At 49.7% G+C, this 27,069-nt stretch overlaps 1 protein-coding gene across 1 annotated transcript in view; it reads right to left on the bottom strand.

Annotated features, from left to right (window-relative positions):
* Positions 1-12,954: 12,954 nt before the first annotated feature.
* Positions 12,955-27,069, bottom strand: part of MRM1 (mitochondrial rRNA methyltransferase 1) — a 19,431-nt gene continuing 5,316 nt past the window's right edge. Inside the window, exon 5 of the mRNA XM_058703904.1 lies at positions 12,955-26,840. Within this exon, the coding sequence (XP_058559887.1) occupies positions 26,824-26,840 (17 nt within the window). The 3' untranslated portion in view covers positions 12,955-26,823. The remainder of the gene's footprint in view (positions 26,841-27,069) is intronic.

Genomic DNA, 27,069 nt, shown 5'->3' with positions numbered 1-27,069 from the left:
CCAACGCCTCCCCCCACCCGACCCCACCCGCCTCTCCGGACGCCCAGGCCGGGTGCGCGGCCCACCCCCGGCCCCCGCCCCGGCTTCCCCCAGCCCGGAGCACCCCCCCCCGCTATGAATATTCATAGCTGTAATTAGCGCGCCCGGCGCCCATTACGGCGATTGTGCGTCCAATAAAAACAAACACGCTAATGAGGAGCTTTACCGCCGGGCGGGAGGTGCGGCCGCGCGCGCTCCGCTCGCCGCCCGGGAGTGCCTGGAAGGAAAAGGAGCGTTCCCCGAGAGGGGTCGAAGAAGGGGACAGACCGAAACCGAGGGGCTCGGGGCGAGAGCGAAGGCCCCCAGGTAGCGGAGCGGGTTGATGGAGACGCCGTCCCCGGCGGGCGGCGGGCCGCCCGCGGGCTGCTTTCACACCTGGCAGAGAGAACCGGACACCCTCACATTCGGGGCGGGCTTCGGGGCATCGAGCAGGGGCTCCCGAAACACCGGGGAGTGGAGGTACACAAGCCACCCCCCCCCCACCCCCTCCCCCAGGCTGAGAAGCATTCCGCGCGGGCATGGTCTGGATTGGACCCGGTGGCTCCAAAAGACCTTGCGTTTTCAAAGGTTTCTGAAGGTAGCTCAAGGCCTCAGGCGCCCAGGCAGGGCTTCACTCCTGGTGAGAGGGGGAAGGAGAGCCTGGAGCCTTCTGGCGCAGTGGCGGGGAACAGGGCAGTACTGGAGGGGGCTGCGGTAGGGAGAGGGGAGGAGGTGGCAGTGTGCTCCGGGGAAGGAAGGCTGGGGAGAGGCGGGGGGGGGGGGGGGGGCTCAAGGACTAGGAGTAGGTGACAAGGCAGGACGTAGGAACGGGAGGGGTTTGAAGTCGACCCAGTGACCTACTTTCAGTGGAAAAGTGGGGTTGAGGGTCCGGAGCAGTAGTCAGAATCTGCACACGAATCCGTGATGACCCAGGCATTCCTGCCGGTCAGCACTAGCACACCCACTTTACCAGCTGAGAACACTGAGGCAGCAGAGGTTAAGGAAATATACACAGTCACTTCTGCCAGTAGATTAGCCTGCGTGTGTGACACTCCACAGTCACTGGGCCTGTAGGTCTGCTTGACTTATCTGAGGAGCTGTGAAAGGGATAGGGGTGGATGGACAGAGCTGGGGTGCTGGAGGGGCTTCTCACTAAGTGACTGCCCAGGAGTCCCAAGCCTGCTCTTCAGGAAGTTGGGAATGACCAATACTCTCTGCTCCTTTAGCCACCAGCCCACCCTAACCTAAACCGGGCACACAGTAAGTGCTATATGAATGTTTGTTCAGGGGATGAAAGAAGGAAACCACTGGAAGGAGGGCACTTGATGTTGGAAGATGGGAGAGTTAAGGAAAGATCTAGAAGAGAGATGGGGGATGAGGCCTAGAGCAGTGGTTCTCAAGTTCAGCAAGATCAGATTAAAATACAGATTTCTTATGTTCACGCGTACCGGATTTTATGTACTGAATTTTCACCGCATTGTTATGAAAGCCAAAAACTGGAAACAACCCAAAAGTCCATGAAGTGGTGAATGGATAAACAAAATGTGGCCTATTCATGCATTGGAATGCTATTTGCAATAAAAAGGACAAAGGTACTGGCACCTGCTACAATGTGGATGAACCTTGAAAACATTATGCTAGGTAAAAGAAGCCAGTCACAAAGGACCACGTTTTATATGATTCTATTTATATAAAATATCCAAAATAGACAAATGTATTAGAAACAGAAAGTAGATTACCGATTGCCTTGGGCGAAGGGATGGGGGGATTTGGAGGTGACAACTAAGGAGTATGGGGCTTCTTTTTGGGGTAATGAAAATGTTCTAAAATTGATAGTGGTGATGGTTGCACAACTGTGAATACTAAAAAGCCATTGAATTGTACACTTTAAATGGATTCGTTGTATGGTAATGTGGATTATATCTCAATAAAGCTGTTAACAATTAACAAAACATTATGCTAAGTAAAAGAAGCCAGATTCAAAAGATCCTCCAGAACAAATCTATGGAGACACAAAGTAGATTAGTGGTTGCCTAGGGCTGGGGTGGGTAAGGGATTAACTGTAAACAGACACTAGGGATTTTAGTGGGGTTATAGAAATGTTCTACAACTGGGTTCAGAGGATTGTTGCCTAACTCAAAAAACTTATTAAAAAGTCATCGAACAGTATGCTTAAAACAGGTAAACTTTATGGTATGTGAATTATACCTCAATAAAGTTAAAAAAATATATAACAGATTGCTGGATCCTACCCCCAGAGTTTTCTGGGACATGATGGTCGGAGAATTTGAATTCCTACCAAGTTCCCCGGTGAAGGACGCTGATACTGCTGGCCAAGACCACACTAGGACAACCACGGGTCTCTAGAGGTGAAAGGCCAAGGCCAAGAAGGTGAAGGGGCCTGTTTTTAAAAAAAAGAACACCTTGGGGCACCAGCTGACCGCACCCACCCACCCACTCCATTCACTCCATTGTAACCCAGGCGGATAACCGGGAGGGGCTGTAATGGATGGCAGGGAGCCGGTGGCCCTCAGTGCGTGGCAGACATTCCTCCACAGCAGACAGCCGCAGAGTTAATTTCAAGGCAGCCTCTCCACGATCAACAGAAATTGCCAGCGTAAATAGGAACCGCTGTTTATTTGCCACTTACCTCTGTCTTGTTCCGCTTAAATACTGAGGGGAAACCGGGGCCATTAAGGGCAGAAGAAAATACGCTGCGTCGCTGTGGGTGGGTGAAAAATGATATTAGTGATTGGGGGGGGGGGGCAGCAAAAAAAATAGAGGAAGAAAGAAGGGAGGGTGGAGAAAGGAGAGGAAAAACTGCCTTGCAGCAACAGAGCATGAAATAAAATTAAATTAAATAAAGATCTGTTTGGTGGGTGGGGAATCTTCGTCCTAGGAAATATGGGTGGAGTTTGAGGGAGGGGAGACTTCTGGAGTTGTATGTAAAGCCAGCCCAGGGAGACTGTAAATTCTGATTTCTGTTTCCTGCACGGATTAGAACAGTTCCGACTGATTCTCTAGGTCACCAGGAAACGGGCCCAGGGAGGGGACAAAAGCCCAAAGCAACAACTGCCCCCACCTTAGGGGGGTGTTTCTCCCCTACCTCTGTGGTCTTGGAAATCCAAGACCCTTGTCCCTAGGGGCTTCACACCCAGAGGCAGCCCCCTTCTTCTCCCCCAGGCCCCACCCCCTGGCAGCATTAATTGGAGGCTAGAGGAGTACACATTTATTACCTCCCCTCCTGCTCCACACTAAATCTTGTGGCAATACTTCTAAAAGTCAATAAAACGAGAAGGAAGATGTGATAAAATTAAGGTGGAAAGTGCGATGGGGAGAGGAAATGGGAATCTTCTTTTTAATTTAGCTTTAATTTTAATTTTTTGTCACCTCTCCAAACAGCCTCCACGCTGCTGCCAGCAGAGGGGAACTGGGGGAGGGGCTGGCTTAGCTTTTTAAAGACTGGAGAAAGCTGCACACTGGGTGGGGTCCTGGGGAGCCATAGCTGGGAGCAAGCACAGGGTGGGGATGGGGGCTGCCTGTCAAAATCCTACTCACCTGGAAGGAGGCACTCTTCTTTGTGTTCCCAGACCTGAGGGCTCTTCTGCAGCTGATTTTGTGCTCCCTGAGAGCAGGATTGGTGTTTTAGGCCTCTTAGTCATCTGTCTCTCTCTCTCTGAGATTCTTTTCTTAAAGTAATCTTTTACACCCAACGTAGGGCTTGAACTCACAACCCAGGGATCAAGAGTCGCATGCCCTACCAACTGAGCCAGCATCTTAGTCACCTCTTTATCCACAGTGCCTGACACAGGACAGAAGTAGCAGTGATGATGATATACATTTACTATTTCATTTTATTCCTGCCATCAATATTACAAGATAGGTACCATTATAGTAGCCTCATTTTACAGATGAGGACATTGAGGACTAAGAGGTGAAGCACCTTGGGGTGGCCACAGAGCCAGCAGGTAGTGGGAATGCTATTCATGAAATAGATAGTGGATAAATCTCATTCATAAGGTGGATGAATAATGAATGACAATTGCATAGGAATAATAACAAAGTGCCAAGTATGTATAGGAGTGGTCCTATGGCATCCCTCTCATTCAGTCCACAAATGCTGGGGAGGTGGGTGCCAAGCAATGCAGAGGTAGAGGTAGATGCCTCAGAGCTCTGTGGAGCTGAGCAGAATGGTGTCAGTGGGAAAGCCCTTGAGGTCAGTCCAACAATCATTGTCATGCACTTTCCCATTTTTAGGAAGGGTGAAATAACAATCCCTCATTTCGGTCAAACCAGAAAAATGCTCGTTCCACAGTGGTCCAACCATGGGACAGACAGTCTGTGGCTCCACCTGTAAGCTTCTTCTCAAGAACAGGACCCCTGAAGCTGCAGCATTATTGATCCTCCCTCACCCTGGAACAAGCCAGGTGTCTGGAAGCTCCCTATAGCAAGGCCCAATGTGGCTTATTAGAGGAAGTTGGAGTTCAGAACTGGAAGCTCTAAGGATACCAGACCCTGCCAAGTGCAGCTCCACAACCTACATGAGGAAAGTCAGCCCCCTAAAGAGGATGCACCTTCTCGCAGATGTCCCCTCCCTAGAACCCAGAGATTGGCTTTCTTTCCCTTTCATGGGAGCTCCAAGCTCAATGATCTTCAAATTCTTAAGGGGAGTCATGTCTCAGTCCTTGATGAAAGACCTCCAGGAGGTGGGCCAGAGGTAGGCACTGTTTCTTCTACATTCAGATGGAAAAACTGAGGCTCAGGATTTCTGCAAGACCATGTACTAACATTGGCACTGGGCCCTAGTTCTGCCCAATGAAGGATCTGGCTATTGTCTATTTTCAACTGAGTATGAAAAAAAAAACTGTATGTTTTCAGAGGGTACTTTCCTCCTCCAAGCTCAGGGTCTGACACTGCACTGCCCCCTTCCTTGCCCATTTCCTGATCCACAGGGGTCCACTGAGCTAGCCTGCCCCATGGTACTTCCCTCCCATAGTCCGAAAGATGATCCCCCACCTCTCCACCCAGAGGAGACAGGAAAGGATGCACTTCTTTTTGAATGGGCTCCTCCTTGCCCAAAATATTGTTCCCCTCATAAAACAAAGATCATATTCTCAAAGATAATCCCATGGAGAAGTACACATGAATGTTTGTAAGTTAAAAAAAAAAAATCAAGTTACCAAATACCATGCAGAATATAATCCTAATTGTGTTTTGTTCTATTTTGAAAAATAGTTTATGTTTATATACACACAGAAGACGAAGAAGATATATCCATCAAGGTGTTTATACTGGTTTTTGTTTTCTTCCTTGGTATTTCTGTATTTTCTAAATTTTCTGCTGGGAACATATGCTTTCATATTATATAGGAGGAAATTATGAATGAATTTTAAAATTCTGCCTTATTAGGTTCCATTTTTAACAATACTGATACCCCTTTACATTGCTGGCTTTGTGGACTTATAAGCAGCAGCCAAGAACAGTTCACATGTGACTATGTGTGTGTTGGGGGGTCCCAACTCCCCCACCATCTCCCAGTGACTGCTGTTCATCATAACCAGGACAATTAACCATCCCCTTATTATTCACACGTCATGATTACTAATCACCCTTATTAATATCCATGCTTTGCAAAACCAGGAGGCAGCTTGGCTCAGATCCTTGGAACTCCACAGGAATCCAATCCTGACCCCAGGCATGTCCCTTCCTGCTCTGTGCCTTCACTTTCCCCTGGATTGGATCTGCCCCTTCCTCATCCCTCCACAGTGACCAGTGTCCTCTGCTTCCCTCCTTTGCCACCTCATAAGAGCCTCACACCCCAGACGTGTTCCCATCCCCATCTGCCACCTCAACCACAAGACTCTCTTCAACTGGACTGAAATAAGGGTCTCTTCCTAAAGTTGATCCCTTTTCTCAAATTACCCACCCTGTTCATAAAATGTATGCTTTACACCAAACAGATGTGTTATGGCTAAAGACTGAACTTTATGGTTATCCCTTTTAACCATGTTCAGTCTCTAAATCTTGTTACCTGTTTTGGGAAATGCATTAGTAGTTCCGTGTTAAGCCAGCTATTGATACATTGGCCATTCAGCTAATGTTAAATTTCCTGGCCAATGTTTGAGGGAGATTTATACTCTGGGTCACTTCAGCCCTTGGGTTTTTAATGTGGTGGTGGCTCAGAGAAATGCCGAGCTGAGCTGAGCTGTGTTATTATCAGTGATGTGGGTCTAGGCTCTACCTGGTAGAACACACACAGAATATACACTGCACCAGCATGCCAGCTCCTAAAGTGATGGTTGTAACCTCTTCTGGGTGGAGGCACACCTCGTTTTTCCTTCCCCTCCAGAATGACAGGCTTAAAGAAATGACAGTGAAGGGAAATATCCCCCAAAAGACATCCCTTTCCCTTCTTCTCCCTCCTCTCCTTCAGCTTCCCATTGTGTCCTTGACACCATTCCCCTCCTAAAGTGCATTGATCACACTCCGGGTCAAGATACCAAGCACTGACCACCACCCCAACCCTGGTTGAGAGGCAGGGCCCACCTGCCAATCCTGAACCTACTCCTGGAACATACTGGGGATGAAAAAGACAATGGATGTAATTTGAAAATGAATAGTAGTTGCATTTATTATATAAGAAATTAGATGCCTCTCACCCAACAATGAAAGAGGGACCAAAGTGGCAGTCCAGCAACATAATGGGACACCATGTGGCCATTAAAATCACAAGACAGTGGGCTTGAAGCCTGAAAATGTCCATGTGGGTGGATGTTAGGGGAAAGCAAGAAACCCAGAGGAAGGTCAGGCAGGGCATGCAGCCCCTGGGAAAGAGCCCCACACCAGAGAAGGGACGAACTGGGTACAAATCCAGACTTGGCTGTTAACACTGTTCGTGAGCCTCGGTGATTCCATTTGTAAAGGGAGATCAACGGCCCTCATCCCACTGTGGCAAAAAGGCTACATCAGGTCACAGGGCCCAGGAACTTTCAGCTACTCAGTAACAAAAATGCCCCTGAAGACAATGATACTCCAGAAAGAACTGATAGGAAGGTGAACATGTAGAAATTAAAGTTATTTGGATCCTTTTGGACATGGTTGGGAGGAGGGGCCCTGGCCCTTTGAAGATTCCCCACAGAGGACTGGCAGCCCATCGAACACTAGCTGGACTCTGGAAGAATGAGAGAGAAATGTGGGCTCTCTACTCACCCCGGGTGCTCCAAAGAGAACCAAAGCCACACTCAGTAACTGGGCATGAGAGAGCCCAAGCTCAGTCTAAAATGAGAAGAAACAAAATCATACCCACCTCATGAAACTCACGGGAAGCACAGCGGGCCCTAGGAGTCCCCCGGGATTTGTCTCCTGAATCAGAGATAGAGAGACAGAAAGACAGAGAGTGAGCCAGAAGCAGGGAGGGAAAGGACCGAAGTTGTCTTTTCATTTAGTCTGTGTTCTCGCCTGCTGCCTGCTGTCTGTTAGGGACAGGCTCTGCCAGCCTGCTCCAGGAATAAGAAAAATAAAGCAGGCAGCTCTGCCTCCTCTCCCTCCTCTCTCCCCCTCCTTCTTCCACCTCTGCTACCCAAACTCCATCCCCTTCTTTTGGTATAATGGAAAGAATGAAGAGTTGCGAGCCCACTTTAATGTTAATCACTCGACATGAGTATTTCTGGCAGAGAACAGGATTCTTCCCCCACGTGTATCTGCCTTCAGGGATACAAGCATGAAACGTGGCCCCGACATCTCCAACACAAGGCCATCCCTCCTGGTTATCCAAGGACACTTTGCAGACCACCTATCTCTGCCTTCGCCCCCCCCCCCCATCCCCTGCATGTTCCTCCTACACAACCTTCTTTCTTGGAGGGGTGGGAATGGTGTCAAGGACACAATGGGAAGCTGAGGGAGAGGAGGAAGAAGAAGGGAAAGGGATGTCCTTTGGGGGATATTTCCCTTCACTGTTATTTCTTGAAGCCTGTCATTCTGGAGGGGAAAGAAAAACGAGGTGGGCCACCTTAAGGGAGCAGAACAGATCCAGGGATTTGAAAGAACATTTCAGTAATTATCCAAATAATTTAGCCTCCTATGCTCTTCCCTGACATAGCGCATTTTTGTGATAATAATCCAGGAATTTGGGACAACTCCCTTTCAGTTTCATGTCACTTACCCTTTGCTCTAGGAAAGCAATCTATTTGCAGTTTTGTGGCTGTGTCCTCAGGTTTTCCACCTCCAGCCTTTGCCCATTCCATGCCTTCTACAGGGCACCCCTTTTCTTCTCCACCTGTCAGGCAGTTGGAGCCATCTGAGAAATACTCCCTGTTTTATGAGACCTTCTTGGTATCTCCCAGCCAGAAAAGCTCTTTTTCTTCTCTGCTGTCCTCCTGGAAAGGAAGTATACTCTGGGATTTTCTGCTCACGTCCTATCCCCCAACTGGATGGCACCTTACTCATTCCCTGTGATGCCTTTCACTTAATGGATCAATCAATGAACTGAGAAAAGCAGTGAGGGTAGGGGGTTGGGAAGCCACAAAACTGCCCAAATTCCAGTTAAGTGACCCTCTGGACAGCAAGGCTTGAATTCAGTTTAAGGTACATTGCACAGGTGATCTCATGCAAGTTGTGTATCCACCCTCCAGAGTGAGTCCTATTACCATCCCATCTTGTCCAAGACACCCCCAGCACTAGAGACTGGAACCCAGGCCAGCTGACCCCAATACCCATGGACTTCCTATTCTACCACACTGCCTCCTACAGCTCATTTCCCAGGGGAGGAGGGTTGCCCCCAATCCTAATGCTCCCAGATGGGAGTCTCCTCTTGCGGTTTGAGCCCAAACTGAGCCCTGGCCAGCACCATCACTCAGCCAGCTGGTTGAGCAGTTGGGGTCAGGGAACCCCAAGCACTAATAAACACTCATGGAGGTGACAGGCACCTTCTCCTCCTCTGTATGAGATGCTGGGAGGCAGACATCAAAAACCTCTAGAGTAAAGCCCATTGTATTATTTTTCCTTGGGTTGTTCTGTAGCTGGGCAGCAGGAATTAGGCCTGGCAGGGAAGGGTTCACAGAAAAAAGGATACTCACAGAGGGGAGAGAGGATCCTTGACTTCAGCAGACAGCCCTGCCCAGCTTCTAGCCTGGAGTTGGGGTGGGGGGAAGGGTTGATCCCATCTCAGTCTCTGAGATTTATGTACTGACTTCCCTAGGCCTTTGGGAAAATGCTGCAATCCTCAAGGCTGGCTCTCATCTCCACACTTCCACCAGCACCTCAGTTCCAGCCCCGGAGGTCTAGGAACAAACATCCTGACATGAACTGCCAGGGCACCACACAACTGGCACTCCCCAGCTCGGGCAGCCTGAAGGATCGATGGAGCACAAATGCTAAGGTCTCTGATACACACACAATTTACGTGGATCTTTCCCATGCATTATCTCAATTGGTTTAGGCCCCACAACAGGGTCCTGTGAGGTGGGGAGGGTAAAAATTATAAACCCTTCTCTTAGATGAGGAACCCAACGTTCACGGAAGGTGAGCAGCTACTCAAGGTCACACTCTCGGGAGCTAGTGACCACCATAACACTGACAAAACCCACAGCAGTTCAGTCATTAAATGCCAACCCCGGTGCTAAGCACCTTCCACGCATCTAACATTCACAATAGTCCTGCGAGGTAGACATTTTACCTCCATTTTACAGATGATGAAATAGGGACTCAGGGATGTTAGGTGGTTGGGGGAAGGAGCTACCTGGAGTCAAGCCTCAAGCAGCCTGATTCCATGGACGCTCCCCCAGGGTGGGGACTTTGTCCCTCTGGGTCCCTGAATCCTAGGAGTGCCTGGCCCACATAAGGTGTCTCACTAAACATTTGCAGAACGTTTGTCCACTGAATAAATCTGTCCCCTTACCCTTGACTTACTCATCCCAGACTGCTCCTGTCCTTCTTTTCTCCTAGCTCCTTCGGTCTCCAGCCAACCATCTGACGCCTCTTTCCTGAGAGTTCCACCGCACCCCGCCACCAGAGATCCCCAAGGAGGCTGGGAAGTCAGTTCACCACCTTGCTTCCACACCTACCAGAATTCGGGGATTTGTGGTTTGTCTCCATGGTTCCCTCTTGCCTCAGTTTCCCCACCTATACCAGATATGAGGGAAGTAGGCAAGCAGATGACTGGAAAAGAGGCCCGGAGGCAAGTCTGCCCTTCTACTTCCTTCCCCCCAGGAGTTTCTGGGGATCCCCTTCTCTGCAGATCCCACAGAACCCCAGGTATGCAGAGAGGGTCCTACAGGGGGAGACAGGGGAGTGGTCAGGCCCAGCTCTAAGGTGCACATTTCTAAGCAGGGGAAAGGCTAAACTCTGAGGGCAGGGGTCTCTGGAGGATGGTCCCCTGCAGGGTGAAGTTTTGAAGGCCTGCTCTGGAACATTAGCAGCTCCAGCTGCCTTCACCCCAGGCATTAACCAGTCAACATCACTGAGGATTTTCCAGGCCTGCAGGCAACGAAGAAACCAAGATGCCACTTCTGTAAACTGATGGGACAAGAGAGAAGCCCCATGCTAGGTGCACTGAGCACCTCTGTGGGTGACCTCGTTCAGGTGCCCCCAACTTGGAGAATTCTCCCCGTGTCACAAAGAAAGAGGCAGGTATCTTAGACTTGCCCATGGTCACATAGCCAGGACACAGCTAAACAGGGACAGGAATCCAGGTCTTTGGGGCCTGTACCTGTTGTGTCTTGCCAACATCTCCCAAGGCTTCCTTCAATAGTAGCCGGAGGCTTACACATACCTCGCCTTCCCAGCCTCTTACCTGTCCTAGATTTCCAAGGGCAGGTGAGGTAGGCCAGTCCCACCTCCAGGGGCAGCTGGGTTTAGAAGCCTGGGCTGTAGTGATCAATGAGAGGACAGCATTCCCGATGCCCTCCACCACTCAGGGTCACCCACACACTGCTGGGCATCTCCTCCCTCACCCCCTTACCTGTACCCCTAAGCCCTCCTCCACAGCCCCCCTTCCACTTTCAGCCCCACCGTTTGGGGCCCCATGAATGACTAGGAGCTATGACTGGGAGGAACAGTGCTCCTGACCGCCGCCCCCCCTCCACCCCCAGCTTCTGACATCTCCAGGGCCTCTTTACCCAGCCCTAGCTCTGGGTGTCAGGTCCAGGAAGAGGGACTTCTCCTGCCCAGCCCTCCAGCCACTGCACTGCCAGTCGCTCAGAGGATTGACCAATATCAGAGCGCCACCTAGTGTGCCCAGCGCACACCCTATCCCCTGCCTGCCCCTGCCCAGTCACTTTGTTTGGGGCAGGGCCTCTGGGGGGTAGGGAGCTGAAGAAGAGGAAGGGTTTCTGGCCTGGGCCTCACACTTACAAAGGGCCTCAAGTCCAGACTGCTGATACTAATCCTGGCTACAATTTTGTTAACCCCTCTTTGGCAAGTATTCTTTTTCTTTAAAAAAAATTTTAAAATTTTTAATGTTTATTTTTGAGAGAGGGAGACCGAGCACGAGCAGGGGAGGGGCAGAGAGAGAGAGGGGACACACAGAATGCAAAGCAGGCTCCAGGCTCCAAGCCATCAGCACAGAACCTCAAGCAGGGTGCAAACCCACAAACCTTGAGAGAAACCTGAGCAGAAGTCAGACACTTAACCGACTGAGCCATTCAGGCGCCCCTTGGCAAGTATTTTTAACAAAAGCCTAAAATAATAAACAGTGGCCAAGGCATCATTAGATGTCCAAGAGACCCATCCATATATGGAGACTGTGCTCCATGCCTCACCAAGCCTGTTTTGTGTCCCCTCTCCTGCCCCACCTTGCCTTCTCCCTCTCCTTCCCAGACTTGGCAGGAAGGGTGATAAATAAGCACTGAGCATGGGCAGGGAGGTCAAGCAAATCTGGGTTTGATTCCTTGCTTTTTACCGGCTGTGTGACCTTGAAAAATTCACCTAAGCCTTCTGAGCCTTATTTTCTCATCTGCAAAATGGGATTGTAATGAACATCATGTGGGATAACAAACATGAGGCACTGAGCAAAGTGTCAGCCACTTACCAGAATCTCCACCACTGCTAGTCTTGTCCTCCCTGTCCCCCTCAGGGGATCTGTCATGATGTCTGCTTCCACAGCACTTTGAGCTGGGGCTCCATCATTTTCTTTCTCTCTGAGCACTGGCCACACTGCATCTTGCATGTTCTGTGGATAGGCCCATCTCTTCTCCCTGACCCTCTGGAAGCCCAGCCCAGTGACCAGTGTGTATCTGCCAGTGACTGAACCGAATGTTCCCAGGCTAAATGGCCATATCCTGTTAGGAGAGCTTGTTCTCCAATCCAGAGTTCTGACCAAGTTCCTGGCCCTGTCAAAACACACATTTTCTATAGGCTTCCAGTTATGGAAGGAATAAGTCACAGGGATGAAAGGTACTGCACAGGGAATATAGTCAATGGTATTGTAATAGTGTTGCTCGGTGACAGATGGTAGACATACTTCTGGTGAGCACGGCATAACACACAGAGATGTCGAATCACCACGCTGTACGCCCGAAACTAATGTCATATCGTATGTCGATGATACTTCAATTTCAAAATAAATAAGTAGGGGCATCTGGGTGGCTCAGTCAGTTAAGCGGCCAACCCTTGGTTTCAGCTCAGGTCATGATCTCATGGTTTGTGAGTTCGAGCCCCAAATTGGGCTCCACGTCGACAGCATGGAGCCTGCTTGGGATTCTCTCTCTCTCCCTCTCTCTGCCCCTCTCCCACTCACTCTCTCTCCCTCTCGAAATAAATAAATAGACTTCAAAAAATAAGAATAAGTTAAAATTAAAAAACAAAACATATTGTCTCCCAGAGCCCCGGTCTTCTCCTCTGTAAAGTGGTATTGAAGTTCGTGACTTGCACAGCCGTTGTAGGGATTGAGGAGAGGACATGTGTGAAAGCACTTGTAAAGGCTATACCACACAGCAGGCCCACAGTAAGTAGAATTTATTATTGTAATAGCTTGGGAGGCCCAGTGGGTGCTCAAAGCCCCATGGAAGGAAGACAGAAGAGTCATATTAACTCAACTGTACAACTTCAACAAAGACGTAGGGGCAAGAAGGCAGAAAGCAAGATGGGGAAGATGGGAGGTGGTTAAAATCAGCAAAAATTAAAACCCAGCCAGGATCTCCATCAACAACTTATTTAAGAGTAAGGCATCCCACAGGCCAGGGGTAATTGGGTGGGGGAAGCCTCTCTTTCTCCCCGGGGTGGGGATGGGGAACAGGCCAAGCAGGGTGGGGGATGAGGGGGCGAACAGCCTCTTTATTAACACAATTATTTTATTTGCCAAAAGGTAATCATCCTAAGTGAGGTCAAGGCGGCTGGCACAGGAAGGCTCTGCAGGCGGCTGGCCCTCGTTGCCATAGCAACGGAGCCAGATCACTTCTAGCAGCTGCAAGGGCTGGAGGTTCCTGAGAAAGGAGCCCTCCCCACCCCATCTCTCTTCTTCCCCCAGAGAAAGGCTGAAGGCGACCTGTGGGTATTGCATTCCTCCTCTCAGCTCCAAGTGACAGACCAAGAGTCCCTAGGGGAACGTCCAGCCCAGGTTCACAGGGAGCCCATCCTAGGGGAGAGGGGTCTCTGTGTCCATCATCTCATTTCACCCCCATAATACCCTGCAAAGAAGAGAGTAAGCATCACCTGACCATTTTACAGAAAGCTGTGGCTCAGAGGAGCTAGTGATCTATCCACGGACCCACAGCCCCTAGGATTTAGAGGCTGGAGTCTGAAGCCTAAGGCACCATTTCCAGTTGCCTCAGAAGCAGGGGCTGTGACAGGACAAGGAGGGATTAGACCAGAGTCTTGATTGATCAGAAAAACTGGGTCAGAGGAAAAGTTGCTAACTTAGAAGTCAGGGAAGCCCAGGTTTGAGTCCCAACTCCCCTCTTACAAGCCACTTCACCCTCAGCAAATTTGCTCTGAGCCTTGGTTTATCCAATGCATTCTGCACTTGTGACTTGCCAGTCTCTGCAAACGTAAGTAATGACCAATTCATATTTCCTCATCTGTAAAATGGGCCAACTAAGCCTTGCCCCAGAGACTCAGGACATCAGTGGTGACTGGTAAACTTGCTTCAGTGTACAAACGTTAAGAAGCTTGTTCTCTAATTTTCGCCCAAATCTTAGAGTGTGTTAGCTGTGCATAGAAGGGAACAAAATACTCCCTGACCTCAAATCTTCCCGCCCTGAAGTTCAGGAGACAGCACAGGCGAGGCAGGCCCATTGTGGATGCAGCCTATACTGGGGTCCATTTTGCTTGTGCCCGCAGCACCTATCGCCCTCTGGTGGAGGAGTCTGACAGCCACAGGGACAACCGTGCAAGCCTCAGGGAATTCAGATTTGGGGGAGGGGAGGGATAGAAGGAAGAAGAGAGGCAGCGGGGAGGGAGCCCCATTTACTGAGGGCCTGCTCAGCTCCTCGCCCTTTTCTGGAGATCCTGGTAACCCTGGGGACAAGTGCCCTGAAGTAATTATCCCTGTTCCACAAGAAAGAAATCAAGACTTGACATGGTTAGGAACAGCCCAGGACCCCTAAGGCGGGGACACATGCCCAGGGGCGTCTGACTTCAAAACTCTTCAGATCACAAGCAGGAAGAGAAACGGAGGTCTCAAGGAAGCAATGGCTCCTTCTCCCAGGAGTAGGACCACTCTGGCCCAGATACTAGAGGGAGGCATTCTGGAGGCCCCTGTCCTCCTCCTGCACTTTCTCCCAGCTATCTTCTCCACCAGCCATATCAGGGTCCCAGTCTCCTATGACACACACACTCACGCTCACGCTTGGAGAGTTCTGGCATACTGAAGACATCCACAAAGAAGCCGTTCATCCAACTTCCCATTTTAGATTCACTCACCTCCTCTGAGGCTGCCAGTTGGAGTTCCCATCCTGTGCCAGACAACATTGAGCAAAGGCAGGAGATGAAAGGGGGACTGTTCAGCATGCATATGGCCCTGGGGGACCCCAGGTGGGGGACCTGACAGGAGAACTTCTGAGGGAAAGGTGGGCAATGGAGAAGAGAGTTCTTGAGGGGTGACTCCCGACTAGTCACACAGAGACCAGGGAAGTTTCTGGGTCATGAGGCAGAGAGACTCAGAGACAAGATGAGAGACAGAGAGAGGAAGGGGATGGCTTTAGCTTCACAGCTGGACCTGGCAGCAATGCCCAGGGTACTGGCCACACTCCAGCTAGATAACAGCTCCAGCACAGGCCTAAGCTTTAGTCAGTGGATCTAAGGCTTGGCCACAATCAGCAGTAAGGAAGATTAGCAGAGACCTGGCAGGGAAAGAGGAGGTGGGTGTTTGGCTAAGGAACAGTTGTATGGATCTCTCTTGAGTCGGAGTCAGGGGCTTTCATTGACCCTTCCCATGAGGTGTAGAGTAAAAGACAGAGGTGGGAGTCAGGCTGAGCCATGTCAACAGGGAGGGAAGAAATATGACCCACTGAAGCCCAGCTAGACCCCAAAACTCAGCCCCAACCCTCTTTCCCCCAATCCCAACAAGTCTCAAGTAAGACCCCAGGATGCCTGGTCAGGGGCATGCCACTCAAGGTGTCCATGCCATCCTTAGTTGGAGAAGGGGGTCTCAGCATAGGAGCTCTGGTGACCTTATTCTCCCCCTTTAGGCCAGGCTGTACAGAGGGAAGGACCGAATGGGTCACATCCCCAATCCCCAAGAGCTCTGGAGAGAGAGTGGAAAGTAGGAGGCGACAAATAGTATCAGCTGCCCAGCATAACTTATTAGCATCCAGGCGAGATTAATCAAGCCCAGAAACCTCGAGCAGACCCCTAATTAGTTGCTGCTGATAACTATATTTGTCATGCTCTCCAATTATTCCACTGTAAATTTCAGAGTTTAATTGCACCTTGTTCTTCATTGAAGTGTCACTGTTTGCACACGCTCCCCTAATTCTTTAGCAAATTTGACAAAATTCAGCATTAAATATAGATTATCTTTAGATTTCCATAATTAACACAACCAAACTGTCTCAGGCCTAAATATTTCTCCCAGTGCCATAAATCTGGCCTGTCCCCAGAACCCAGAGTGCTGCTCCCAGCTCCCTGGCAGAGGCCTCTGGGAGAACATGCATTCACAGTCATGAACTTGACATGTCTTGCACAGGGTTGGGGTATGGGTAGTGGGTGAGGCTTCACTGAGGATGCATAACCAGGGAACCATTCCACCCCCAAATTTACAGGAGGCCCCATTGAGGCTGCTCCTTGGGGTAGCTCAGCCGTGTCCTAGGGTTTAGAAGGCCAGTCCAGCACCATGGCTGACCTCTAGGCCCTGGAAGGTGGGCTAGAGGCAAGTGGCCCGGCCTATAGCCAAGCTGAAAGTCACTTCACCCCCCAAAAGCCAAAGGGCCCTGTCCATGACTTTTTTCCCCATTAAGGCTGGCCTTGATGTTTGACTTTATGCTAGGAACATGACCCGGGCAGACAGGAATGCCTTCCATGTCACAAAGCCTCCCTGGCACCCTCACTGCCCATCTTCTCTCCTAACCTACTCTCTCCAGACTCACCAGGTGAATATATGGCCATTTGACTTAAACATGCCCACCTGGGACTCTTAGTTCAGATTGGAGGAGAGAAAGAATTCGTGCCCGCCTCCAACATTAGGTTGGGAATCTTTCCCACCAGCCCCCAAACCCCAAACCTAATACTGCAACAAAGTCAGCAAGGTGCCCCATTTTCCAAGATGACAAAGGGACAGCAGGGGTGAATGCGAGAGGGCAGAGAAGCCTGTGTCCCCTCCTCCTCCAGAGCCCTACCTAGTCCTTGACCCCTAGGAAGAGAACCATATCTTGGGTTTACCCCAAGTCAAGTCCCTTCTTCAGGCTGGCTGTTTCATGGGCAGCACAGCATTCAGAGTTCAACTGCAAGCCAAGACCTCCACTCCACACTGCATTCATGCAGATACACACACACACTTATAGACACACACACAGATATAGAAATAGACACAGGTGCACAGAGACACAGTGCTGACACCCACAGACACACATGCAGACACAAAATCACACACCAACACACAGGGACAGACATACACACGCAGAAACACATACCCCTCTGCCTAAGATGGGGGTAACCAGGCAGAGAAATAAATCAGTGCCATATTCAGGGTCTTGCCACGCTGAAGGGCCAGAGTGGGCTGGAGGCTCCAGCAGACAGTATCTACAACCTCTCACACTCCCTATTGCCTGCCAGCCCAATGCTTCTCAGTTTCCCTGAGGAAGATATGGTGGTAGTTGAGGGGTTGAAGATGGGAACCGACAGTAATACTGAGAAGCCTCGAAGTGTACTCGCAGCAAATTTGGAGGAAAATCAATGGCCTTTAATGAGATTTGATTTTTCTCCATGATGGGCTGGGCTGGGGGTAATGTGGGGGAAATTTCTGGGTGCAACGTGGGAGATGAGTCAGGTCACAGAATGCAGGGCAGGCTGGGAAAGACTGCACAACCAGAGTGAGGAAGGTCCAGGCCTAGTAGCCACAGGGACAGGCAGAGACAGAGGACCAACAGACAGGATATCAGAATGCCATCCAGCACTTCCCACAAGGCCCGGAGAGGGCCCCTGGTCCAGCTCAGGTATCTGTCATGGCTGAGCTGGGTTCCGGATCCAGGAGTCTGGATTTCCCTGCCCTCAAAAGGAATGAGGGGCTGGCCAGGGCCAAGAACAGTGGGAAGTGGTCACCAGAGGGTAGGGAATATATAGCCCATTCAGGGTTATTGGCTTTGGAGGGTGCTGAGAGGCAATTATGAGTGCTTAAATGCGATCACTGGAGTTCACTGAGGATGTGTCAGGCTCCAGCCACCTGTTATTGTCATTCTGCAAAAAACCCTATAAGAGAGGTGGCAGCCCCTTGCTCAGATGAGGATGAGGATCAGAGAAGTCAAAGAGACTGCCCAAATTCATCCAGCCAGTGAGTGCCTCAGGCAGTACCTTAATCAAGGTCTACCAGGCTCTTAAGTCCTTGTTTCATCCATTTGGCTCACAAGCAGCCCCTCATAGGTGATGAAGGAGCCACATCTTCATCTCTCTTATCTTCCAGCCCAGGGGTCCAAGATCCTTGGGCCATCTGGGGTCAGAGCTTGGGTTTAGGCTCCAGCATGACAAGAACACAGGGAATCTCCTCCACACATAGATCCCAATACAAGACTTCCCCAGGCACAGAGGATGGTACACTTGTCAGCTGCCATCCTGCCCACCCCACCCCACTTCACTGGCAAGCTTTGAGCTCCCCATCCTTCCTTGCTGAATTCTATAAGAGATCAGAGGCCATCAACCCAACCTTAACGTCCTCTACCTGAAGTTCCTGTGCAACATCCTACCTGAATGGTCATCTGAGTGCTTATATTCCTCCAGTGACAGGGACCTCACTACCTCCAAAGTACCCCATTCAGCCTCTGGAATTCTGTTAGCTTGAGCTGCTGTCTCCCTGAACTTCCCACTGGTTCCAGCCCTGCCCTCTGGGTCACTGCCTGCCCAATTTGACCTAAAGGTGTTGGCAGAATTCCTGACAGTGGAGAGAAGTAGTTAAAAACAATAATTTTGGATGGACTCAGTGATGGTTTCTTGGGTATGATAGCAAAAGCACAGGCAACAAAAGAAAAAATAGATAAATAGGACTAAATCAAAATTTAAAACTTCTGTACATCAGAGGACACAATCAACAGAGTGATAAGGTAATCTACAGAATAGGAGAAAATATTTGCAAATCATCATCTGATGAGGGGTTAATATCCAAAAAATATAAAGAATTCCTACAACTCAACAACAAACAACAGCAACAACAAATAACCTAATTAAAAATTGGGCAAAGGACATGAATAAACATTTCAGCAAGGATGATATACACTTGGCCAATAAGCATAGGAAAATATGCTCAGCATCATCAGTCATTAAGGAAATTAAACCAGTAATGAGATATCACCTCACACCCATTGGGATGACTACTATCAAAAAACAAAACAAAACAAAATAACAAGTGTTGGTGAGGATGTGAAGAAGTTGGAACCCTTGGGCACTGTTGCTGGCAGGGTAAAATGGTTACAGATGCTATGGAAAACAGTATGTAGGTTCCTCAAAAAAATAAAGATAGAACTACCATATGATCCAGCAATCCCACTTTTAGGTATATATTCAAAAGAACTGAAAACAGGATCTCAAAGAGATATGTGTACGTCCATGTTCATTGCAGCATTTTTCACCATAGGCAAGACATGGAAGCAACCCAAGTGTCAGTCAACCAATAAATGGATAAACAAAATGTGGAGCCTGCTTCAGATTCTGTGTGTCCCCCCGACTCTGCCCTTTCCTTTCTTGCACTCTCTGTTTCTCAAAAATAAATATTAAAATAAAAAAGGTCACATACATAGATACATAGAAAATACAGTGATGGTTGTCAGGGGCTGGGGCAAGAGGAGCAGGGAGTTCTTATTTAATGGGTACAGAGTTTTGGTTCAGTTTCAGATGGAAAAGATCTGCAGGTCTATGGTACTACAATGTGAGTAAACTTAACTACTGAATTATACACTTAAAAATGGTTAAGACGGTAACCAGGAAAGAAGGAAAAAGCAATGGTTTTGGAGCCAGACAGAACTGGATTTGAGTCCCAGCTCTGCTATTTCCTTCATGACCTGGGGCAAGTTGCCAAATGTCTCTGAGTCTCATAGTTCTCAACTCAACCACAGAATCCAACCTGTGAGCATTTATCTCATTGGCCAAGCAGTGAATGGCCTGGGATATTGGTGTGAAACTCCACACATGGAGTTTCAGAAGCAGCAGAACCATGTTCTGGAAGCTACCGTTGGTGGAAGCTGCTCAGGCCTCTCAGACTGGAGTTGGGACAACTGTCATCCCCGGACTGACTGTCCACTCCAAGCCCTATAGGGCCCCTGCCCTCATTCCCTCTCCTACCCATTTTCTCCTGCTCTCCTTATCCCTCACCCCACTCCAGGCACACCATACCCCCAGCCTAGAGCATATGAAGCATGGCCCCCGACAGGGGGTCTTTGCATTTATTTGGTGTTTCTACTGCTCAGAATGCTCTCAAATGGCTTGCTCCTTCACTCTCCTCAGGTCTTTACTTAAAAGGTCACCTTTTCAAGGAGGCCCCTCCTTCACTACACCATTTAAAACAGTACTTTCTCCCAACCACTGCACTTCCATACCCTTTTCCCTCTGCTCTATTTCTTGCATAACACATTACATAATTTTACTTATTGATTTTTGACTTGCTTACTGCTAATATCCCCAGCTGGCACATAGTAGGTGCTCAGTAAATCTTGTTAAGTGACAGCATGAGCCAAGCCTTGGCCTTCTGTCCTCAGAGACCTTCTGTCCCATCCTCTACCCCCATCCTAGTGGCAGGGTCTGCAGCTTTAAGGACTCCCATCCCAGGTCCTGGCAGGGGAGGGGGAGCCCCACTTCCCCTGCAGCCCCAGGCTCCCCAACTGCCACTCCGCCCAGCCTGGGCACCAATCCTGTCCATCAATACCGGCCTCCAGCAGCCACACTTGGACGCCCACTCCAATCGATAACCAGCGGCTGCCATCGATCAGCCCCCAGGGTATCAGGAGCCAAGGGAGAGGAGAGGAGAGGGGCAGAAAGGGTATAGAGACAGAGCCCTAGAAAGGGAGCAGCAACAGGGAGCCCCCAGTGACAGGCAGACATGACAGAGATCATCAAAAAACAGGCAGAGCTGAGAGAGGGGAGGCACCAGACCCCAAGCTAGGAAAGCAAGGAGACAGACACAGACGGAAGCCCCGAGAAAGAAGGAAGAGGCAGGCTGGGAAGAGTTCTTGAAGGCCTACCACGTGCCGTGAGCACCTTTTTTCAGGCCCCAGCACAACCCTGGGAGAAAGATTACTGGTGCCATTTTACAGAAAGGAAATGAACCTCAGAGGTTAAGAAACTGGACCAAGGCCTGAGCCTTGGTTTGGGAGCAGGTCCAGGACTTAAACCTAAATCTGGGTGTCTCTGGGAGTCCAGGCTCTTTACTGCACCCCACAGTAGCTCGAGCTGTGTATTCTGACCTCCAGCCTGGGCATACCACCCACAGCCACGTGGCAAGCTGAAGGACATGGTCCCCACACCCCTCTGCAGGATGCCCCACTTAGAGATTGTCAGGATGGTTCAGGAGAAGTGGAGTGGAGAGAGGGGCTAGGGGTATTACATGGGGGAGGGTTTAGTGCTGTGGGGGTGGGGGGAGGGTGGCTGTGTGCAGATTTGGCTTCCTCAACTGAAGGCCTCCTAGCTGATGCTTGAGCTGGAAGGTCTCTCCTTCTAAGCTCAGCTCCCCACCTTCCATCCCCCACCCCCTATAAACCCTTCTGATTGTCACAGCATGACCTTAGGTAAGTTACTTAACCTTTCTGGGCCCCAGTTTCCTATCTATAAACGAAAGGTAATAACAGTGCCTACCCCAAAGCATCATGAGGACTAAATGAGACAAGGCACATAAAACCGTTAGCACATGGTAAGTACATAATAAATGTTAGTATCATCACCATCATCATCATCACCCATCACCCTGCTGTGCACATGGCTTCAGGGTCCCATACCCACTGCAGTGAGACTGTTCTAAGTATGTGTGTTGGTATCAGGGCTCTGATTCAAACAAGATCCTGCTCCTTGCTGTGCCTGACCCCCAGCTAGTCCCCCCATCTATGGGAAGGGCATCTGTGCAGGGCCTGGATACAGATGGGTCTCAGCAGGGTCGAGGGCTGAAGGGTTCTACAGAGCATCCCCTCACTCTCGATTAGCTCTTTTGTTGCAGAGAATCAAGAGCAGCTGTGGCTAGGGAATCATTTGTGTCTTGTCTTCTCCAAAAGTGGAAGGGGAGGGCCAGCTGGAATTGAGCTATTTGCCTCCAACCTACAATAGAGAAAAGGAGGGAGAGGCAGTGAGTCTCCAACCTCAGGACCCATTTATGTGCTTATCTGTGATTTTTAAATACCCAGTATGTGCCTGGCCCTGGGCTGAGACCTGGGAATATAAAAGGAGTGAAGCCAACTCCTGCCTTGATTATGTAAAAGACAGGAGTGGGGATTCCTAGAGGTGGGAGGGGCTTTCATGTCTGCTCCACAGAGGCCTGTGGGGGCTTGGGGGTTACTTGCAAGAAGGGACAAAGCCCACTGTCTTGCCGCCTCCCTTATATGCAGACTTGTGCCTTGGTTTCTTCTTTCTAGAGGAAACTGCTCAGCCAACTGACATTTTTTTTTGAGACTACAGATCAACCACAAAAGGTGACACTTCTCATGGAGTCTCTCTTCTGACACCCACAAACCTCAGCAAAAGAGCTGGGAGCCTGAAGGGAAGAGGAAGTACAGAGGTGGCAGGAGAAAGCAGGGCCAGCCAAGTTCAGCCAGCTGCAGGGTTGGGGCAGGGGGCAGCTGGGCCCAGCCCCTCCTTCCTGGCCCACAGCTGGTGAAGGGTCTCCTCTGAAATGGAATATTGTGACAGAGAGGGCATAGTATTTCCATCAGAATCCTTCTTGGAGTGTCTGGAGAGGAACATTGTTTAGAAGCAGCCTTCCCAGAGCCCAAGATAGTAATCTCCTGGTCCTAATTCATTGCCCAGCCCCACTCCTTTTTCCCAGTCTGGAGAAGAAACTGGGACAATTAACTGGAGCTTCTCTAAACATGGCTCTGCTCCCCCACCCACCCCGGTTGGCTAAACAGGGCTCTGCGATTTAAAAATATAATTCAGAGATTAGTTGTTGTGCCTGCAAAATAACAATGGCTGCATTATTGAGAATTTACAATTTTCTGAGCCCTGTGCTACCCTGCTATAGGTATGGTGTCCCTGTTTTTACAGAAGCAACTGAATGTCCTGGAAAATAAGCGATTTTCCTTAGGTCATCCAGCTGGGAAAAGGTGAACCAGGATTAGAACCCAAGCTGGCGCTGCTCACATCAAGTCACAGATTTGAAAGGAAGAAGTGTCCAGGTTGGGATGCAGTGGGGCTGGGTGACTAGAATTTACTGATGAGAGGTTGATGGGGAGGAAAAAGAAAGAGGCAGTCCCAGGTACTATGTCTCCTGACCAGGCCTCCAGGACCCTGAGGGGAGGGGATAGTGACAGCCTCCTGGCCAGTGGCCACCTCTCTGCCACATAAAACCTTCTCTATGTGCATCTGATTCCAGACCTAGGAATGGGGCACATTGAGCTCTGGCTGAGTAGGGGGTAGTGAGAACTTTCTGGAGCACCTCCCCCAGGAGGATGAGCTAAAGACCACCAGGGAGGTGTTAATGAAACAGGGAAGCTGTGAACAGACCCAGGAGTGATTCCAATCTGACACTTCCACCCTAACCCCCACCAGTAATGAGCTGGGACCTGCCCTACTCCCCAGAGAGGAGGGTGAGGGGAGAAGAGGAAGTCCCTGGGCATCTTTGTAGCTTCAGATGCTTCTGTTCATTTTCATCATCATCATCATCTTCCCTACAATAAAAAGCTTGTATTATTAAGCACCTACTATGTCCCGTGCACTATGCCAAGTCCATTTCCTAAATCCAGTAATGAATCATCACAAACTATGTTTGTAGTAGTAGTACCTACTATCCTTATCTCCATTTTGTAGGTGACAAAACTGAGGCTCAATTGGATTAAGTGACTGGCCTGAGGTAGAGCCAACATTTGGAGGCAGGGCCTTCTTGACTCAGAAGTCTGCATTCTTAATATTTTTGCTACTGTGCTTTTTGGCGTGGGCCTGCAAGAGTCCTCAGAGGGAAGGTGGGCGGAGTGGGAATGTTCCTCTGTCTGGGAACAGGTAGAGGATCCTAACCCTTGGGACCCTCCATGCAGAGAGACATGTACATGTAGCCCCAGAGCTGGAGCCGGTGTGGTGAATAAAGGCAGCGGGCCCACCCATGTACCCAGAGGTTCCAGAACGGGGAAGAAAGAGGGAAGAACAGGAGCCTAGCCCTACCACCAAACCTCATGGTCTCCCTGTGTGCTCTCTCTGGGTCTTCTTTCCATGGGTGCAATGAGAGTTGGGCCAGGTGACTCCAAGGAGGGACTCCAGCTCTGCCCCCTGCCTGGGAAAGGGGAGGGAGAGGAGCACAGCCCTGAAAGAGTATGTGTGTTTACGGAGGGGTGTGTGTTAGGAAGAGCCCTGCCTCCAGGTCCTAGAGGGAGGGGCTGAGCAACTCTGTGAGTGGAGTCCCATGTTTGTAAACATCATTAATCAGGGATTAGCAGATGGGCATGCTAATTGCACCTGTGGAAGCCGGAGACCTCAAGGTTGATTACATTTACAAACTGTGGGGATCCCTGGCGCCTGGCCCTGCAAGAGTGATGGGGGAGGGTCTAGTTTAGGACCTCAGCCTCGGGAAAGGAGCTGGCAATTTCCCCTCCTGCCAAAACCCAACCAAACAAACAAATTTCCAGCTCTGCAAGGGGCTGGGGTGCTGGCCACAATTCAGCTGTTCTGGAATACCAACCTTCTGAGACCCTTTCCCTCTTGGGTGGGGAGGCCTGACAAAGGAGGATCTTGCCAATGTCATTCCAATCCCCTCCCCTCTCCAACCCCCTCCAGCTGCTCTCAGGAGTACATCTCCTTGTGTATTGCAGCTGAAATATGTCTTAGAGTCTATGGGGAAATTGAGGCCAGGGTGGCAGGACAGCGGAGCCCATGCAGCTCAGGTGCTGCAAAAACAGCTGCCATGCTCCTCCAGGATTGGGCTGAGGGCTTTACATGAGTGAGCTCATTTAATCCGCACTCTGATCCTCTGAAGTGGAGGCTGTTGGAAAAGTTAAGGGATATGTCCATATTTACACTACCAGCAAGTCAGAATTGGAACTCAAAGCAAGAGCTACTTAACAGTCAGTCTCACATTCTTAAATGTGGCTCTTCAGGGTCATCCTTACCCTGCCCTGCAGAGGATGGACCTCCACCTTGCCTCTGTCTTCATACCCACAGCCACAGCTGCCCCAGCTCCTGTGTATTTAACCATACTTGCTGAGCAGCCTGTATGCATCAGGCCACCACAAAGAAATTCAGACCTCATCCTTTGCCTTAGGGTCTCAGGTCCTTCGTTTTGGAAATGCCTGGTTTGCACGACCTAACTACATACCTGTGTGCATGGCAGGTAATTACGGCCTCAATTCCTTTTAGTTCAAGTGAGCCTGCCTTCCCAGAGGCCAGCTGGCTTGCTGCCCATGGGATGAAGCAGGGAGGAGCCCCTGTGCCTGGCTTTTAGCACCGAGAGTGGCCCTCTAGATGGCTCGGACTACTGGGACCCAGAAAACTGAACAACATGCCCAAAGCAAGTTAGATAAGGTTCCAGACATGACATAGGAGTCCATGGGCAGGAAAGCAGGCTCTGAACCCCGAGTACCCCAAACCCCAACTTCTAGGTTCCATGATGGGTTTGTTCCCAGAGAACAGAGCTCGATTCTCTACTGCCACATGGAGGGAACACCAGGACATCTCAGTTCATTTCCATCAAGTCTATTAGTTGGGATTCTCCAGAGAAACAGAACCAACAGGTGATATATATATCTGTATACTTATCTATATACACACATATAATGCTTATTTATTATGAGGACTTGGCTCATGTGGTTATGAGTCTGGCAAGTCCAGGTTCTGCAGAGAACAGCAAGCTGGAGACCTTGGAGAGCCAATGACACAGTTCCCATCTAAAGGCCAGCAGGCTTGAGGCCAGAAAAAGCCCATGTTTCAGTTCCAAAAGGCAGGAAGAATTCTTAGGGGAGAAGCTTTTTTTTTTTTTTTTTTTTTTTTCCCCTCCCTCTATTCAGGTCTTCAACTGATTGGATGAGGTCCACCCACAATGGAAAGGGCACTTTGGCTTACTCAGTCTACAAATTTAGATGTCAATCTCATACAAAAACACCCTCACAGAAACACTGAGAATAAGGTTTGACCAACTATCTGGGCATTCTGTGGCCCAGGCAACTTGATACATAAACTGAGCCATTATATCCATGTCTGTACTATCATGTGCTAGTCCTGGGGTGCACAGTGCCTAGGATTACAGAATGCTTTTTACTGATACTCTCTCATTTTGTTTTTACAAATCTTTGTTGGGAAGGGGTTGGCTGGAGCAGGTACTAAAGGCACTGTCCCCATTTTATAGATGAGGAGGCTGAGAAGCCATCCAGGTAAGAAGCCAATAGAGTCAGGGCTCGACCCACCATCTTCTGAACCTAGGGACAGATGAAAGGCCGACTGGCCCAAACTTTTAGGCATGCACTCAAAAGTACAGGTATGAATGATTTGGAAGCAGTTTCTTGGACATGAGAAGGTGGCTTGAAGACCAGTGATTCCCAGATCTGGCAGCATACTAGCATCAACCGGGAAGCTCTAAAAAACATGGGACCTGGCTCCTGCCGCAGAGATTCTGATCTAATCATTCTGATGCCTCTGGGCAGCTGGAATATTAAAGCTGTCCCTCTCCGCACCACCACACATACCCCCAACCCCACCTAAGGTGTAGCCAAGGTTCAAAACCACATTAGGATCTTGGCTAAGAGTGCAGCATAGATAGGGGAGGCAGTGTGATATGCCCAAGGCTGACACATGCCAGGGTCAGAATCTGTGTGGCAGTTGGGGACAGACAGCTCAAGGGTACCAATGTGGTAGAGATCTCTATGGAGTTTTATGAAAAGGTTCTTCTTCGGGGCGTCTGGGTGGCTTGGTCGGTGAAGCGTCCCACTTCGGCTCAGGTCATGATCTCACGGTCCGTGGGTTCGAGCCCCGCATCGGGCTCTGTGCTGACAGCTCAGAGCCTGGAGCCTGTTTCAGATTCTGTGTCTCCCTCTCTCTCTGCTCCTCCCCTGTTCATGCTCTGTCTCTCTCTGTCTCAAAAAATAAATAAATGTTAAAAAAAAAATTAAAAAAAAAAAAAGGTTCTTCTTCTTTCTTGAGAGGAAAAACTTTGACTTTAAAGCAATAGTAGGCCCTTTTATTTTATTATTTATTTATTTTGAGAGGGAGTGAGCAAGTGGGGGGACAGGCAGAAAGACAGGGAGAGAGAATCCCAAGCAGGCACCGCATTGTCAGCACAGAGCCTGATGTGGGGCTCAA

The sequence above is a fragment of the Neofelis nebulosa genome, chromosome 16, assembly GCF_028018385.1.
Source record: "Neofelis nebulosa isolate mNeoNeb1 chromosome 16, mNeoNeb1.pri, whole genome shotgun sequence".
Lineage (NCBI taxonomy): Eukaryota > Metazoa > Chordata > Mammalia > Carnivora > Felidae > Neofelis > Neofelis nebulosa.
Note: the sequence above shows the minus strand (reverse complement) of the source record. Positions and strands in the feature narration are given on the sequence as shown.